This window comes from Anolis carolinensis, chromosome 6 (assembly GCF_035594765.1).
Source record: "Anolis carolinensis isolate JA03-04 chromosome 6, rAnoCar3.1.pri, whole genome shotgun sequence".
NCBI classification, from domain to species: domain Eukaryota; kingdom Metazoa; phylum Chordata; class Lepidosauria; order Squamata; family Dactyloidae; genus Anolis; species Anolis carolinensis.
Window position 1 is genome coordinate 120,346,335 of NC_085846.1, and position 17,980 is coordinate 120,364,314.

General features: G+C 49.6%; 1 protein-coding gene across 3 annotated transcripts; it reads right to left on the bottom strand.

The window, feature by feature from the left end:
* Nucleotides 1–1,644: 1,644 nt before the first annotated feature.
* cib3 (calcium and integrin binding family member 3) lies at nt 1,645–16,913 on the bottom strand. 3 transcript variants are annotated; one of them, XM_062958187.1, is made up of 7 exons: nt 16,764–16,913; nt 16,633–16,667; nt 10,422–10,505; nt 9,092–9,203; nt 6,662–6,791; nt 5,773–5,968; nt 1,645–2,227 (listed from the first exon to the last, which is right to left on the bottom strand). In XM_062958187.1, the coding sequence occupies exons 1-7, from the start codon at nt 16,812–16,814 to the stop codon at nt 2,206–2,208; spliced, it is 630 nt and encodes a 209-aa protein (XP_062814257.1). In that variant the 5' UTR covers nt 16,815–16,913; the 3' UTR covers nt 1,645–2,205. The 3 variants fall into 3 exon arrangements, with proteins under 3 accessions (XP_062814257.1, XP_062814256.1, XP_062814258.1); XM_062958186.1 differs by having other exon boundaries at nt 6,662–6,809; XM_062958188.1 differs by lacking the exon at nt 10,422–10,505 and having other exon boundaries at nt 6,662–6,809.
* Nucleotides 16,914–17,980: the final 1,067 nt, after the last annotated feature.

Sequence of the window (17,980 nt, forward strand, 5' to 3'; positions counted from 1 at the left end):
TGTTGGGAATCACCCTGGACAACTCAAGTCTAAATGTAGTTAGATAAATGATAAGAGTTAGATTGAGGAAATCTAAAGCATGCTTAGACAGGCTTTACTGTGTTTCACTCTATCCTGTGTACTTTCCTGTGTACAATCCCTTACTTTGAAGTTAGTAGAAATGTGAATTTCCAGGGATACTAACTTCCCATTGGTCAGAATGTCTTTTATGGCCCCAATAAACTGGACCATGAGGTTGGAACCATTTTGGTTCTCTCTTATCCCTTTGTTTTTCTAGCTAACAAGAAGCATGAGAGCCATGCGTGAGTTAGGGCCTTTTACCCTAGCACTCAAGACCTGGCTCTTTACTAGAGCTTTTAATCTATTTTAATTTTTATCAACATTTGTATGTATGTATTTTTATCCTTTACAATTTTATCTTGTAAATCGCCTAGAGCATCGTGGATGGAGGGCGATTAATAAGTAATTAAATGATGATGATGATGATGATGATCTCGCCGTCTCTCCTGGCAAGGTGTAACTATGTAGATGTTTGTTATTGTTCCTTTCTTATTTTTCCTTAGAAACCAGTCTAGAGTAGACTAGACAGCTCCCAAGCCTTTCTATCTACAATGGAGTTCTTTTTACCTGAATAAATACTTTTTGAACTTTTATTGAGACTCTGCAGTCCATTGCAATCCTAAATGGTCAAAGGCTTCTTTTGCTCACCCCCGTGTAAGTAACTGCTGCATTTGAAAGCTTTGCTTTTGCTACTCTGCCATATTTTGGTGGAATCTCCCCCAGAGAGGGTTGAATTGAGTCTAACCGCTCAGAGATGACCACAAGACCCTGGACGCCTGGAGGAGGGGCATGTGGTCAAGGATTCGCCTGCAGTTGTTGGAACATCAGGGCTCAGCCAGGCCGGTGTCAGTATCGAGGGCAGGGAAAGGCAGGTGTAAACATCTGGACGCTGCAGGCCAAGCGTGAGAGCAGGCAGATAAAGAAAGAACTTGGGAGGGTTCAAGGGGTCAAAAAGCCCAGGGGGAATTGTTCCATTGTCCAGGCGCTGGACAGAAGAGAAGGATGGCTATTTTCCCCTCCTTTCCTGTTATATCCCCCTTACTTACTTACTTACTTACTTACTTACTTACTTAGGTGACCCCTGGTTGTCCGAGTATGATGGCCTTCCAAGTGTAGTATTATTCTTGGAAGACGCCTGTGTGGAGAGGGCTGAGCCCTAGGGTAGGCATGGGCAAACTTGGGCCCTCCCTGCAAGTGTTTTGGACTGCAACTCCCACCATTCCTCACAGCCTCAGGCCCCTTCCTTTCTCCCCCCAGCCGCTTAAGCGGCTGGGGGGAGAAAGGAAAGGGCCTGAGGCTGTGAGGAATGGTGGGAGTTGCAGTCCAAAACACTTGCAGGGAGGGCCAGAGCGATGGGGTTCAGGCCGGGCCAGGTCTTTTCCTGTTATGACGGAGAGCAGCGAACCAGACAAGGAACCAGACAATGCTATTTGTCTCAAGGCCTATCTCATCTGGCCGGGCTCACCAGACAGTTCTAAGCATGAATGTTAGACCCGCGTCCTGTGTTTAATCTCTGTTCTGTGTATTTTAATATGCATTCTGGATAAGGAAAGCATAAGATATAAATGCACTCTTGATACCAAGTTAGAAAAATAGATCCTATCAAGTTTTATTGCCTTGACTAACAGTGTTGCAAGAAGATACCCCAGCATGTTCTGATGGGCAGGGCCGGTCCAACAATGAGGCGAATTAAGCGGTCGCTTCGGGCGCAAAACATACGGGGGCGCAGTCGAGACTGCTTTTTCTGTCAATTTCTTGTAAAACATGATGTTTTGGTGCTTAATTTGTAAAATCTTAATGTAATTTGATGTTTAATAGGCTTTTCCTTAATCCCTCCTTATTATCCAACATTTTCGCTTACCCAACGCTTTTATTTTTCAGTGATTGGTTTGGGGGGGGGGGCGCCAAAATTTTGTTCGCCTACACTTGAAAATTACCTAGGGCCGGCTCTGCTGATGGGCCTTGGAGAAGGTGGGTGGGTGGGTCTCCCATGGAACAGAGGGGCACGGGGGGCCGGGTTGGGAAGGAAGGCTTGCTCTGGGCGTCCCATTCAGCCCAGCTTGTGGTCCAGACTGGGAAGGAGTAGCAGCAGCAGCATCCACCTCCCAGAAGGCCTCAGGGAAAGGCAGCAGGAGCAGGCAAGGCTCAGATCCTGATATGAAAAGTGCTGTCAAAAGGGAAGAAATTGCAATGACATGTGAGCATTGGCAGGAATTGTCAGGAAAGCACACACCAATAAAAACAAGGATGGCGGGGAGAAAATACCAGGCGCTCAACGTCATGGTTGTTCAGATATTCTGTATCAGGAAAACATGGGTGACACCCCAAGCAGGTCAAGGCAGCCAGCCAGTGAGGCCACAATGATGTTGTTGGGGATGATGGGCAGTCTCTCTGTGCCCTGAAAGGGAACGGTGACCAGCCCGTGCAGGACAAGTCACAGAATCATAGAGGTGGAAGAGATCACATGGGCGATCCAGCCCGACCTGCTTCTGCCAGGCAGGAAAAGCACAATCAAACACGAAAGGCACCTCAGACTCACTCAACCAGAGAAATCAGCCATAGCAGAGCACTTGATAAACCAACCTGGACACAGGATATGATCTGAGAACACAGAAATGCTCAACCACTCCAACAACTATCATGTCAGACGACACAAAGAAGCCACTGAAATTCACAACTTCAACAGAAAGGAGGAAACCATGAAAAGGAACAAAATCTGGCTACCAGTATTTAAAAAATTAGAAAAATCAGAACAGTAAATAAGAAGCAACACTCTAAAAACAGAGGAGTTCCAGACATGAATCAACCAGGGGCAGCTAACGACTCTGAACAAAGGATGCCCCCAGGCAGGAAGTAGCCAGGAGATGAAGCTATTCCATGCTAATTAAGGTGATTAACTACAACATTCACACTGGCCTCCAACTGACTAGAGTTCTTCTCTCACCCTGGACTTTCCAAATATATATATATAAACCTTCCTTGCTGAGTTTCTCCATACCTCACAACCTCTGAAGATGCCTGCCATAGATGTGGGCGAAACATCAGGAGAAAATACTTCTGGAACATGGCCATACAGCCCGGAAAACATACAACAACCCTGTGATCCCAGCCATGAAAGCCTTCAACAACACAATCAAAACCCTCCTGACAAGTGGCCATCCAGCTTCTATTTAAAAGCTTTCAAAGAAGGAGCCTCCATCGGTCTCTGAGGCAGAGAGTTCCACTGCTGAACAGCAATTCTTACAACCAGGAGGTTCTTCCAAATATTAATGTGGAATGTATGTTTGTGCAGTTTGAACCCGTGGCTCCACTGAGTCCTAGTTTCCAGGGCAGCAGAAAGGACACCCGCTCCCTCTTCTAGTGACCGCCCAGCCAGCCTGACCTCAATATCAGGAGAGAATCTGGGACCAGTTAGGGTTAGGGTTAGGATCATTTGCAGACAGTCTGTAAGCACCCCAAAAGTAATGCTTTGGTCACTAAAATCAACATGGATGTGTCAAAAACAAGTCATGCTTGACATATCTTTTTAAAAGGCTCTACAAGCTTGGTTATAACCCCACACTGCTTAAGTCTCAAGTCCTCAATGAGGAGTAGTTAGTTAGCTTAGAATAGGTTGTGGGAAATCCCTTCCCCTCTGTCTCCTGAATGACAGTTGTCTATTTCTTCTCTCCTCTCTGTCTCTGCTCTCATTCTGATTGGTTGTGTAGAAAGGACACTTTGCAGGCGCATGCCTTTTGCCCTTGACTTCTGGGTGTGTGCTGTGTGTATTGAGACCTCAATCTGCTTGTGTGTCAGGAGAGACGTGTGCTTGGTGATTTCTCCCTCTATTTTGAATCCTAGAAGAGATAGGGTTAGTTAGTGTAGCTCAGACCCAGTGCTTTACTATGAAAAAATGTTTTTGTAAATCAACCTTTTGTGATTTTAAAGACAGAACTCTGGATCTTTGCCTCCTAAGCCCTCCTAAGCCCTCATGCTCTGCTTGCTGTGAGCTGAATGCTCAGCTATAAGTCTCCTGGTTTTGCATATCTTGGACGCTCTGCTGTTTTGGGTAGTTTTCCCATAACACCCAGAAAATCCTGACAGGTTGATGAAGGGAAGGTTGTGGATCGAGCATGATTTGATTTCTGTGAGGCATTTGATATTCTGTAAGGCATTTGATATCCTTGCAAATGAGCTAACAAGATGCGGGCCAGACAATGTCACTGTGAGGTGGGTCGGTAATTGGCTGGCTGGCCAAACCCAAAGGGAGTTTGTGTCCAAAGGCTCCTCTTCCTTCCTTCTTTCCTTCTTCCTCCTGGAGAGAGAAGGGTCCTGTCCTGGGACTTTCAGGCCTGGTCAACATCTTTATTCATGACTTTTCAACAGGATTGAAAGAATGCTTAGAAAATGAGCAGATGGCACCCAATTGGGAGGGAGAGAGAATGCCCACAAGGACAGGATCGACATCTAACAGGCTTCTAATGGTCAGGAAACCACGAATCCTTCTGAGAAGAGGCTTTGAGTCCCCTCCAGGGAAGATAAAGCAGGGTATAAATAAATATACAATAATAATAATAATAATGGAGTTTGGTTTGGACAAATGTTCGACAGTGGCATTGAAGAAGGGAAAAATCATTGAAAGTGAGGGCATAAATATGCCAAATGGCCAAACGATAAAGTGTCACCAGCCAGAGGCCTATACATATCTGGGCATATTACAGCTGGACAACATCAAGCATGAACATGTGAAAACTGTGGTCAGTAAAGAATACACACAAAGGGTCAGAAAAATTCTCAAAAGCAAGCTCAATGGAGGCAACACCATCAAGGCCATAAACACCTGGGCCACACCTGTCATAAGATATACTGCTGGCATCATAAACTGGACACAGATGGAACTTGACAATTTGGACAGAAAAACAAGAAAACTCATGACCATTCATCATTCACTGCACCCTCAGGCCACCCTACTGGGATCTGCATCATCATCCGAAAATACATCACACGGTCCTAAACGCATGGGAAGTATTCGACTTGTGATTTTGTGATATGAAATCCAGCATATCTATCTTGTTTGCTGTGTCATACAATAAAATAATAATACTGATGATGATGATGATGATGATGGAACTGGGCATGTCTAACCTGCAGAAGAGAGGGTTGAGAGGAGATACGATAACCATGCATAAAGGCTTGCAAGGCTGTCCCATTGAGGAGGGGCCCCATTTGCTTTCTGCTGCTGCAGGGTCCCATCTGCAAGAAGCATTTCATGCAGTTCCAAGCTAGCTTCCAACTGCGGCGTCCAGATCTCAAACTCCCACAAAAGCATGCGAAAGAAAGCCCCTAATGCACATCGGTGCTCTGTGGTTTGCGAAATTGCCATCTAGGCCCCAAGTGTTTCCAGGATTCCCTATGGGATCATCTGCACAGTGAAACCACTTTCTTCAAAACCAGTTTGAAGCTGCAATAAAGACTACAGGGAAAGAGATTCCACTGTAACACTAGGAAAGACTTACTGGGTGGGAAGAGCTGCCACCCAAGAGTCCGGCGGAGTCTCCTTCTTCTTTAAACAGAGGCTGGGAGCGGATGGCCATCAACTAGGAGGGCTTGGGTTGTCTATTGGTGCCTGGCAGAAGGGCTTGGACAGGTGGTCTTAGGCTCTCTTCCCAATCTAGGGCTCTCTGGACCCTCTTCCGTTGGAGCTACCCTTCCAGCTCCAGAAGCATCTCTCACCTGAGGAAGTCCGGGGCTCGGATGATCATGTGCTGGAAATCTTCCAGGGAGAGCTTGCCATCGTTGTCCAGGTCGGCTTCATCGATCACCTTGTTACACACCAGGCACACCTCCTCCGGGGTCAGCTCCTTGCGCGTCAGCTTGTTCACGGTTTTCTCCAAGTCAAGTTTGCAAATGTAGTCGTCGTTGTTGAAGTCTGACAAGGGGAAGAGAATCCTTGAGGCCCTGAAGTGTGGCCAGGGGGGCGCTGGACCTTTGCCTGGCCTCCCCTTTGTGACCCACTCTCCGTGCGCCCCCTTTCCCCCGGTGTGGGCCCCCAATGCCCAAGCGAGTGCCCCCTCCCCCAGGGCACAGGGCCACACAGAAGACCCTCCCTCCCCCCACACTGGCGGCCCCTCGCTTTTCTGGGCTCAGAAACCTGTTTCCTGAAGACTTTGAGCTCTTTGACAAGGTCTTCATTACCTGCAAGCTGCTCTGGGATTTTCTTTGCAGCTCACCAGGGGCAGGATGGAACTCCGGTGGCGCAATGGGTTAAACCCTTGTGCCGGCTGAACTGCTGACCTGAAGGCTGCCAGTTCAAATCTACGAGATGCCGTTTTGTTTTTGTTTTTCGTGTGAGGAGTGACTTGAGAAACTGCAAGTCGCTTCTGGTGTGAGAGAATTGGCCGTCTGCAAGGACGTTGCCCAGGGGACATTTCCTGGATGTTTCAACATCCTGTGGGAAGCTTCTCTCATGTCCCTGCATGGGAAGCTGGAGCTGACAGATGGGAGCTCACCCCATTCCCTGGATTTAGAGGAAGGTGCTTGAGATCGACATGGCCTGGTGGGCTCCTCCCATGACTTCCTCCCGCACCCCCTCCTCAGCCAGGGTCTTCCCATGGAGACTCACCGTAGATTTTGAAGGCGTAGTAGGCCTTGAGGTCGCGAGGGGCCATCTCACTCATCACGGAGAACATGTCCAGGAAGTCGTCTAAGGTCATGTTGCCCTCGCCGTCCTCAGAAAACACCTCCGCGATCCGCTGGCGGAAGGGATTGTCCTGAGGAAAGAGGCGGTGGGGGGTGGGTGGGTGGGTGGGGGGTGGGGGGTGGGGGGGGAGCAATGCCCCCTACGTTGGCCTTCTCCAGAGCCGGGCTGCGTCTTCTGGAGAAAACATTTGCAAGTGTGCAAGGACTGCTGGCTGCCCTGGGCATGAAGAGCGCCAGTGTGGCCTCAGGTGGCACCAGAGCAAGAATACGGGCAGAAGGGTCCATTTGCCTGCCGGGTGGGTGCATGGGTGGGTGCACGCCCGCAAGGGGTGGGGTCTGGAAGAGGGCGGGGCCAGGAGCAGGTGGGCCAGGGCAGGGTCTGGGTCATCCTCAGGTTGTCCTTACAGCACAAGGACGGGGCTGCTTGCCCCATCCTTATGCCAGGAGGAAGGCGGGACACGTGGCGACTGCCCTAACCATCCTCCCCCGATCCTCGGGCTGTGCTCTTGGAATTATGCCAGGAGGAAGGCGAGACAGGCGGCGGCTGAGAGGGCTCGGGAGGGCTCTCAGCCGCTATGTGCCTTCCTTGAGCTGTCCTCCCAGCCTGTGGAAGGGGCTGCCCATACCGTCCTGATGCCGGGAGGAGGGCGGCACATACAGAGGCCGAGAGTGCTCCAGACGGCTCTCTGCTGCTGCAACTGCTGTGTCCTCGTGCCAAGAGAACGGGGCAAATGAGAAGAGTCAGAGGTAAGCAGCACCCCGGGGGCCAAATCGGGCCCACTAGGCCTTAGTTTGCCCATGCCTGATTTATGCCATCACAGCTCACTTGTTTGGTTGTTGCTGAGGCTGGGATTCTTGCTGATTCTGCAATGGTGAAATTCTGTTCTCCCCCGCCCCCCGCCCCCCCAACATGGCCATATCTTGGATGGAGAGCAGGGGAGCATCAGTCAGGCCTCCCACTGTCTTCCTGTAAAGCAGTGATTCCCAACCTTTTTCTGACCAGGGGCCACTCTGCAACATGAGTACCAAAAGGGCTTTAGATTTGGTTTGGTTATTTGGGGTGCTGGGCTGTATTTGGGGTGCTGGGCTGTAGCACAGATGGTAAATCACCAGCAGTAATAAGATCTACCAACCAACACCCGGTCAGGGTAAGCGCTCAATCTCAAGCCCAGCTCACTGGAGACCTAAGCAGTTCAAAAACAGCTCATAAGCTGTAAGTAGAGAAATTAGGTACCACAAGTTGCTTAAGCGGCCGAGGGGGGAAAGGAAGGGGCCTGAGGCTGTTAGGAATGGTGGGAGTTGCAGTCCAAAACACCTGGAGGGAGGGCCCAAGCTTGCTTGGTTTAGAAAGTTTGTAGGGTATCCAGGGCTGGCCCTAGGTAATTTTCAAGGGTAAGTGAACAGAACTTTGGCGCCGCCCCCCCAAACCAATCACTGAAAAAATAAAAGCGCTGGATAAGTGAAAATTTGGATAATAAGGAGGGATTAAGGAAAAGCCTATTAAACATCCAGCTGCTTCACTCAGCGGGAGGCAGCCTTGCCGGAAGCGGCAGCGCACACAAACAAAAAGTTGGCTTTAGGGCACTTGGAGGCACCTCAAGAGGTGCCTCAACTGCGCCCCCCAAACGATGGTGCCTGAGGCAACTGCCTAAATTGCCTTACGGTTGAACTGCCCCTAAGGGTATCCCCCCCCCTTTGGTCCTGTCTGCCGCCCTGACCCTGTCTTTGATGTTTAGACTGATGCTCCCAGGGTCCCCCCTCTTCTCATGTTTCCAGCCCCCTTTCCAGCCCCCTTCCTGGGACTTTCCGTGTCCTTTGTTCTCCCAGGAGGAGCCTGGCTTTGCAAGGGAAAGGCCCTAAGTCTCTTTTCCTCTCATTAAGTTCTCTTAATAAGGGAAGCACTTTGTAACTTTAGCTGCTGGCTGTGCTCCTTAAGCCTGGCATCTCCGAGTTCCTCCCGAGGGGCACATCACTCTGCTTTCATGTGCGTATCCTATTTTCAAACAGGGCCAGGGCACCCTTCCTGTGGCCCTCACCCCCAGACCCTCTTTCCTCCCCAAACAGGCAACACCAGAGGCTGCAAAGGGCCCATCAAGGCACCTGCCTGAAGCCCTTCCTGCTTCTCTTCCAGGCTTCCCTCTGTTCCTGGCTCTGCCGTGAGCCCCGTGGAAGAGGTTCAGGAAGGCTCTGGCTCTCAGGAGTGCCTGCCTGCCTGCCTTGCCAGCACCCATTGCCATCCTCCGGGTATCGTCCGGCTCAGCCAATTAGCAGAGGATCCATTATTCACAAGGAGCGTGTCCACCCGTCCCTCGCCCGTGCCCGGCCTTTGCCTGCTGGCGCTTCCTTGGCCTACCTTCAGCTCGGGCATGCTGCCAATGAGCTCGTAGGGGAGCTTCACCTCCGGCTTCTTGGTGTAATCGAGTGGGACCAGCTGTGGGGCCAAGTCGCGGTACCTGTCAAACAACCTGCGGCACAAGGAAGGAAAGTGCAGGAATGCCCCCCCCTCTCTCTCTCTGGGGCAGGAGGAGGGGCCCATCACCCTCAAGGGGTGGGGAGGGGGCACAGTGGATGATGGGACGCAAGGGGGCTGCCTGGGGGTGGGGGTGGGGGGCCACGTGTGTTAGCGTTCTGTTCAGCACTAAGAAACATGCCCCCCAGAGTCCCTCCAAGTCCCTCCAGGTTAAAATACATGGGTTGAATTTTCTCATATAGTACGGTGCTTATCAAGTATGCACCCCATATTTCACCCACCCACATCTGCCAAAAGATGCATTTTTAGGAATTCTCTAGATTCTCCATTATTTCAGTGGGATTCGCTATTATCCCTGGTTTTCTGTTTTCACAGTAATTTCAGGATAATACTGATAGAGGCAAGCTTCCAACTTAATGGGGCAAGGAATCCATTCTGGGTTATAGTTTGGATTTTAAAGGAACTGACCAAGGTGCTGATATTATGTGCATGACAGGCTTCAGTACCTTGAACAGCTCCTTTAGGATGTTGTCCTGATTTGTCTCTCAAGAACAGCCTTAAAACAACGTGGTAAGTACATGAAAAGTTCGTTACTTCAGCAAAACATAAAGAACAGCACACACAGTTGTATAATGCAAATAATGCAAAAGAAAGCAAAGAAGTCTTAATGCAAACACAGTTCTTAAGTCTCTGATAAATTCCCAAATCAAGTAGCAGTCTTATTTCAGACAAAGAAACAACAATAAATCCTTAGCAGCAGTTTCCCAAACGCAGACTCGAAGCAGGCACAAGGGGAGCAAAGGCTTAAGCAATAGTCTGTTTGTTACCATTGAAAGCTGACCACTCCTGCTTCTGATTTATAGCCCTGAGTTCCCTCGTCTGCAGCTGTTAGGGCGGTTCAGTGTTTTTGGCAGCTATTCTAGCTGAATGGCGTCTCTGCTCTGTTTCTTTTCACCTTTCCTGAAATGTGGGTACTTGCAAAATCTCCTCCTCAGATTCCAACTCCCCCTCTAATTCCTGAACACTTTCCTGCTCCCCTTCCTCTTCTGAAGATGAGGAATCCCTTACAAATGTGACCAAAATCCAGAGTGGATGTCAGCAGGAAGGGGCAATGGGGCCCCAAGGTACTGAGACGGGCCTCTGCTTATCTTTTTCCAAGAGCTGTGGGGCCCTGTCCCAGCTGGACTGCTGACCTGAAGGTTGGGTTGCTGACCTGAAGGTTGCCGGTTCGAATCCACAAGATGGGGTGAGCTCCCGCCTGTCAGCTCTAGCTTGCGGGGACATGAGGGAAGCCTCCCTGCAGGATGGTAAGACAACGGGTCAATGTTCCCTGGGTAATGTCTTGGTAGACAGCCAATTCTCTCACACTAGGAGAGACTTGCAGTATGTTCTCAAGCCAGGTGAGCTTCCATCTGTCAGCTCTAGCTTGAGGGGACATCAGAGAAGTCTCCCAGCAGGATGGTAACACAACCGGGCAATGTTCCCTGGGTAATGTCTTGGTAGACAGCCAATTCTCTCACACTAGGAGAGACTTGCAGTATGTTCTCAAGCCAGGTGAGCTTCCATCTGTCAGCTCTAGCCTGCGGGGACATCAGAGAATTCTCCCAGCAGGATGGTAACACAACCGGGCAATGATCCCTGGGTAATGTCTAGGTAGACAGCCAATTCTCTCACACTAGGAGAGACTTGCAGTATGTTCTCAAGTCAGGTGAGCTTCCATCTGCCAGCTCTAGCTTGCGGGGACATCAGAGAAGTCTCCCAGCAGGATGGTAACACAACCGGGCAATGATCCCTGGGTAATGTCTTGGTAGACAGCCGATTCTCTCACACCAGAAGCGACTTGAAGTATGTATTGTCAAAGGATTCCATGGCTGGAATCACTGGGTTGCTGTGAATCTTTCAGGCCGTATGGCCATGTTCCAGAAGCTGTGGGCAAAAACGTCAGGAGAGAAAGCTTCCCTCCCTCCAGGTGTTTTGGACTGCAACTCCCACCATTCCTCACAGCCTCAGGCCCTTTCCTTTTCCCCCTCGGCCGCTTAAGCGGCCGAGGGGGAAAAGGAAGGGGCCTGAGGCTGTGAGGAATGGTGGGAGTTGCAGTCCAAAACACTTGGAGGGCCAAATGTTCCCCATACCTGATCTATGCCTAGAGATACTGACCAGGAAAGTGCTCAGAAGCTGGGCTCCCTGTAAGGGAGGGGCAGGGTAGATTGGGGGGGGGGCTCTCCTCTTTGGAGCCTACTCTAACCCCCCCCTCCCCCTCCCGCCTGTCATCAGGAAAGTGGCCGAGGACAATGAGGCAGAAGTTTCAAAAGGGCTCCCTATCAATAATGAATGCCTTATTCATGATACAATTATGGTCTTGGCTTCCGTTCCAGACATGAAAAACATTGCCAGACTTGGGTTTCATGGGCCGCAGCCTCCCAGAGAGGGGACGAGCGGGCGTCCAGTCCCAGGGCCAGTCCTGTCACCCCCTTGCCCCTCGAGGCTCCTTCTGACCACCCAGCCATGCCCTCTTTGACCTCCCAATGGCCCCAGAGGGAGGGAGGGAGGGAGGGAGGGAGGGAGTGGGCGACTGGCCCAAGGGCACCAGCCCCGGCCTCGGTTCATGACCCCGGGCTGAACCTCCATGGAGGTTATTGTTGGGTTTCACCCCTGGATTACACGAGTCTCCAGTCCTCAATGAGTAGCTAGATTTAGAAACAGGATTTTTCATGTCAGGAGCGACTTGAGAAACTGCACGTCGCTTCTGGTGTGAGAGAATTGGCTGTCTGCAAGGACGTTGCCCAGGGGATGTTATGATGTTTTGACCATCCTTGTGGGAGGAAGGCTTCTCTCATGTCCCCGCATGGAGCTGGAGCGGATAGAGGGAGCTCATCCACGCTCTCCCCGGGTTGGATTCGAACCAGCAACCTTCAGGTCAGCAACTGAGCCCCCAGATGGCGTAGTGGACTAAGTGACTTGAAGGTTGGGTTGCTGACCTGAAAGCTGCCAGGTTCGAATCCCACCCGGGGAGAGTGCGGATGAGCTCCCTCTCTCAGCTCCAGCTCCATGCGGGGACATGAGAGAAGCCTCCCACAAGGATGGTCAAAACATCAAAACATCCGGGCAACGTCCCCTGGGCAACGTCCTTGCAGATGGCCAATTCTCTCACTCCAGAAGCAACTCAAGTTGCTCCTGACACGAAAAAAAAAAAAAGGTCAGCAACTCAGCCTTCAAGTCATCAGTCCTGCCAGTACAAGGGTTCAACCCACTGCGCCACCGGAAACAGGATTAGAGTGAGAGATTTATTATTTATTTACAGTAGAGTCTCACTTATCCAACATTCTGGATTATCCAATGCATTTTTGTAGTCAATATTTTCAATACATCGTGATATTTTGGTGCTAAATTCGTAAATACATTAATTACAGTAAAGTCTCACTTATCCAAGCTAAACGGGCCGGCAGAAGCTTGGATAAGCGAATAGCTTGGATTATAAGGACTGATCAAGGAAAAGCCTATTAAACATCAAATTAGGTTATGATTTTACAAATTAAGCACCAAAACTTCATGTTATACAACAAATTTGACAAAAAAATGATTCAATACGCAGTAATGTTATGTTGTAATTACTGTATTTACGAATTTAGCACCAAAATATCACGATATATTGGAAACATTGACTACAAAAATGGCTTGGATTATCCAGAGGCTTGGATAAGCGAGGCTTGGATTAGTGAGACTCTACTGTACTAGGTAGCACTGCTGCGTATTGAACTACTTTTTCTGTCAAATTTATTGTATAACATGATGTTTTGGTGCTTAATTTGTAAAATCATAACCTAATTTGATGTTTAATAGGCTTTTCCTTAATCCCTCCTTATTATCCAACATATTCGCTTATCCAACATTCTGCCGGCCCGTTTATGTTGGATAAGTGAGACTCTACTGTATTTACAGTATTTATATTCCGCCCTTCTTTCTCACCCCGAAGGGGACTCAGGTAGGATCACATTACACATATAAGGCAAACATTGAATGCCTTGACATAGAACAAAGACAAACGCAGGCTCCGAGCTGGCCTCGAACTCATGACCTCTTGGTCAGAGTGATTTGTTGCAGCTGGCTGCTCACCAGCCTGCGCCACAGCCCGGGCCCAGGAAAGGGATTCCTTTCTCTGCACATTCCTATGCATGCCTTTCTAGGAGGGGCCTTCTGTCTCCACTCTCCACGCTTGACTGCTATCTCCTCCCCCATTTGAAGATGTAGCCATGCGATCTCTTTCAGGGACGAGGCAATTTCGTCTTTAAATTTATGCCATTTCTATCTTGCCTTTCTCCCCCGAGGGGACTCAAGGCAGCTTACAAATCTGGCAAGTTTCAATGCCAATAAAACAATAATAAAATAGAGTAAGACATTGAGCAATTAAAAACAATTAGGCATTAAAACATATGAACAATATACAAAACTTGAAATATATAAAGTGCATAAATCCATTTGTCCAAAAATCTTGTGCATAATCCATGAACCAGACCGTGTCGAAGCCATAAAAAATTTATTTGTTAAACTCTTGTGTGCATAGCCAGGTCTAAAGGCATTTTGATTGCCCTAGGCTCTGGCCGTGTGGCCAGCCTCCCTTGCTTCTTGCCCATCTTGCCATTCTCTAGGCAAGACGTAGCTGCATGGATATTTTTGCCTTTTACCTTCCTTAGAATGTGAGATTTAGAAAGCTAGTCAGCTCCAAGAACTTTCCTATCAAGAATGTAGTCCTTTTATTTTAATAAATACTTTTGAACCTAAAGTGTGCCTCTGCAATCCTGTGCCATCCTAAGGAATGTTGGGAATCACCTGGACGACTCAAGTCTAAATGTGGTCAGATAGATGATAGAGTGAGATTGAGGGAATCCTTTCCCTGTTTCCAAAGCATGCCTAGACAGGCTTTACTGTGTTTCACTCTCCTGTGTACGTCACATCCCTTACTTTGAAGTTAGTAGAAAAGGGAATCTTTAGGGACACTAACTTCTCATTGGTCAGAATGTCTTTTATGGCCCCAATAAACTGGACCATGAGGTTGGAACCATTTTGGTTCTCTCTTCTCCCTTTGTTCTTCAAGCTAACAAGAAGCATCCTGCCATCTCTCCTGGCAAGATGTAACTATTTAGATGTTTGTTATTTTTCCTTAGAAACCAGTCTAGAGTAGACTAGACAGCTCCCAAGCCTTTCTATCTACAATGGAGTTCTTTTTACCTGAATAAATGTTTTTGAACTTTTACTGAGACTCTGCAATCAATTGCCATCCTAAGCTGAAAAGCTTCTCTTTGCTCACCCCGTATAAGTAACTGTTGCATTTGAAAGCTTTTGCTTTTGCTACTCTGCTGCATTTTAGTGGAATCTCCCCCAGAGAGGGTTAAAGTGAGTCTAACCGCACAGAGGTTACCACAACAAGGAAGAGAAGCTTAACCTAGCTGGCCACACGTAAGCTTCTGCTGGTTGTGAAGTGTGCTTCTAGCACTCTGCTATATTTTGGGTGGAATCACCCCAAGTGAGGGTTATCTTGAGTCTAACCACTCAGAGATTCCCAACAGTTATGATCTATAAAGCCCTAAACAGTTCGGGCCCTGCCTATCTTTGTGACTGCATCCCCCCTGTGTACAAATGTTAGGATCTGCCAGGGAGGCCCTTCTCGCGGTCCCACCACCATCACAAGCGTGGTTGGTGGGGACGAGGGAGAGACGGGGCCTTCCTTCTCGGTGGTGGCCCCCCGGCTTTGAACTCCCTCCCCAGGGAGATTGTAATAATAGACTTTATTTCTACCCCGACTCCATCTGTCTCCCATAAGGGACTTGGGGTGGCTTACAGGGCTCTCGTAATGTCACAATATATACGGTACAATAAATACGGATACATCAGTATAAAAGGAAAACATAATCCATACCATCAATACATAAAACAATACCACAGTAAAATCAATCAACCCTAAAATACACATCAGTAAAATGTTATGGTAACAATAGACACAAAATGAGCAACAACCAGCCAGTCATGTAAAGGGATTTCAGTGAGAAAACTAATGAGTCTCCAATTTGAACCTTTTGGGCTCTGTACCTCTTGGAAAGCTTGGTTAAAGAGCCAAGTTTTTAGGTTGGACCAAAAACATTGCAGGGTGGGGGCCAGCCTAATTTTCCTTGGGAAGGCGTTCCAGACCCGAGGGCCACCACTGAGAAGCCTCTCTCTCCCTCGTCCCTACCGACCATACTTGTCAAGGCAATGGTGGGACTGAGAGGAGGGCCTCCCCGGTGGAACTCAGAGTCTGTGCTGGTTAGTAGAAAGAGATGTGGTTGCGAAGATAGGCTGGACCCAAACCGTATAGGGCTTTGTAGGTAATAAACTGCACTTTGAATTGGGACCGGAAACTTGTCGGCAGCCAGTGGAGCTGCTTCAGTAGAGGCACAGTATGCTCCCGATAAGAAGCCTTGGTTAACAATCTGGCTGCTGACCTTTGCATTAATTGCAGTTTCCAAGCTGTCTTCAAAGGCAGCCCCATATAGAGCGCATTGCAGTAGTCCATCCTGGATGTAAGTAAAGCATAGACCCACCCTGTCCTCCTTCTCAAGGGAACCGAAGACTTGGATGTTCAGGCATAGAAGCCTTGGAGAACGCCGAGCCCCAAGGGTCCGCAGTGAGTGGCCCAGCCCCGCACTTGCACCCCATGCCCTTGCTCCTTGGCTACAACTTGCACTGGCCCATGCCTTGTTCTTGTTTATAGTTTGGCCCTATTTTAGGACAGTTGTCCAGGGCTGTAGCCAAGGGGGGGGGGGGTTAGGGATTCAAAAAGAAACCTGGTTTACTCATGAATTTTAACTGATTCACTAATCCCCCCTGAGTGTCCATTGAAGTTTATCTGTTTTGAGTGTCCATTGAAGTTTATCGAGGGAGCCTAATTTCTAAATTACTTTCATGATAAGCCAAAAAGAAGTTTCAACCCCTCCCCCGATATTTTTTTTCTGGCCATGGTCCTGACTGTCACCAGAGGTTCTTGGGCGCTGTTCTGAGTTTAACTTGTTGTTTCATCTGCTCTTGGTTTGACTTTTGCATTGTACTCTGTGTATATTTTGTGCCTTGTTTTGGGCACCTTAAGCTGCCGGAGTCCGTTTGGGGAGATGGAGGGTTTCCCCCCCCCCCCCAAATTAAGTTATTATTATTGTTATTATTATTTCTCGCTGGGGGGGGGCGGAGGAGGGAGGGAGGGAGGGAGGGTCCCAGGGGCGCCTTGGTTCCTTGCGACTCCCCCCAGGCCATTCCGGCGGAGCGGAGCAGAGCAGAGGGTCTGGGGCCGATTCCGAAGTGAGGGGGGGGGGCAGCGGGACAGGGGCTCTCTTTCCTCCCCCCTCCCGCCCCCCCCCCCCCCAAAGGAGCCTTTGCAGGGGCGCCTGGGTGCCTCTCACCTCAGGATCTCTTTCCTGGTGAAGAAGGTCGCGTCCTGCAGGGAGAGAGAGAGGGGCGGGCGGGTCAGGGCCAGGCCGGGCGCCCCCTCCCCACTCCCCCCCCAGCCTCCCCCCCCACTTTCCCCGCCCACCTGATAGGCGTCCAGCTGCTCCGGCGTGAACACGGTCTGCTTGTTGCCCATCGTCTCATGGCTCCCGCGCCTCCCGGGCCGGACCTAGGAAGGGAGGGGGGGAGGGGGGCTCTCCGGGGAGGGAGGGGATCCGGTGTCGCTTCATGGGGCCCAGGGGAGGGGGAGGGGGAGGGGTTGGGCCCCGCCCCTCCGAGGGAGAGGGAGGGAGGGAGTCCTCCTGCGTCCGAAGCCCCGAGACGTGGCTGGAAGCAGAGCCGGCCCTAGGTATTTTTCAAGTGTAGGCGAACAGAATTTTGGCGCCCCCCGCCCCAAACCAATCACTGAAAAATAAAAGCGTTGGATAAGCGAAAATGTTGGATAATAAGGAAGTATAAAGGAAAAGCCTATAAAACATCAAATTACATTATGATTTTAAAAATTAAGCACCAAAACATCATGTTTTACAACAAATCAATAGAAAAAGCAGTTCAATACATGGTAATGTTATGTAGGAATTACTATATTTGCGAATTTAGCACTAAACATTGAACAGGGATATAGGGCAGTGTGGACTTAGATAACCCAGATAGCCCTCAGTATTAAAAAAACCCTCTAAAATCAGGACAATAAATAAAGAACAATACTCTGAAAACAGAAGAAATCCAGACAGTAAACAATCAGGGGCAGCTAACTCCTCCCAAAAAAAGATTCTCCCAGGCAAGAAGAAGCCAGGCCTTGAAGCCACAGGGCCATTAAATGCTAATCAAGGTGATTAATTGCAACATTCACACCTGCTTCAAAGAAAAGTTCTTTCTCCCACCCTGGACCTTCTACAGATATATCAACCCCACATGCCTAGCTTCCAAGTTCCTACAGACCTCACAATCTCTGAAGGCCCCAAAGGTGGGCTCGCGTGGTGCGATGGTGGGTCTGCGCCGGCCGGAAGGCCCAGCGCGGTCGCTGGAAGGCCCGAAAGAGAAGGAGGTGGAGAGTGGTGCCCTCCTCCCAGGACGATGGTGCCCCCGGGACGATGGCGCCACAGGCAAGTGCCTAGTTCACCTTATGGTTGGACCGCCTCCGGCTGGAGGGGCCGCCCGCCTGACCAGGACCCCGGAGAGAGAGGCCGCACTCAAGGAGGCAGGACAGCAGCTCAAGTGGCCAATGCTGTCTCCAAAGAGAACTGGGTAGTCGGAGGCTTTCGTGGCCGTAATCACCGGGTTGCTGTGAGTTTTCCGGAC

What these genes read in the sequence shown, in the direction of transcription:
- cib3 (XM_062958186.1), bottom strand. Translation starts at nt 16,814, where the DNA reads ATGGGCAACAAGCAGACCGTGTTCACGCCGGAGCAGCTGGACGCCTAT. An exon ending in CTACGCCTTCAAAATCTACG is followed by an intron (nt 5,969 to 6,661) that starts GTGAGTCTCCAT and finishes TCCCCTTGTCAG; the next exon opens with ACTTCAACAACGACGACTAC. An exon ending in CGAGCCCCGGACTTCCTCAG is followed by an intron (nt 2,228 to 5,772) that starts GTGAGAGATGCT and finishes CCCTTTTGACAG; the next exon opens with CACTTTTCATATCAGGATCT.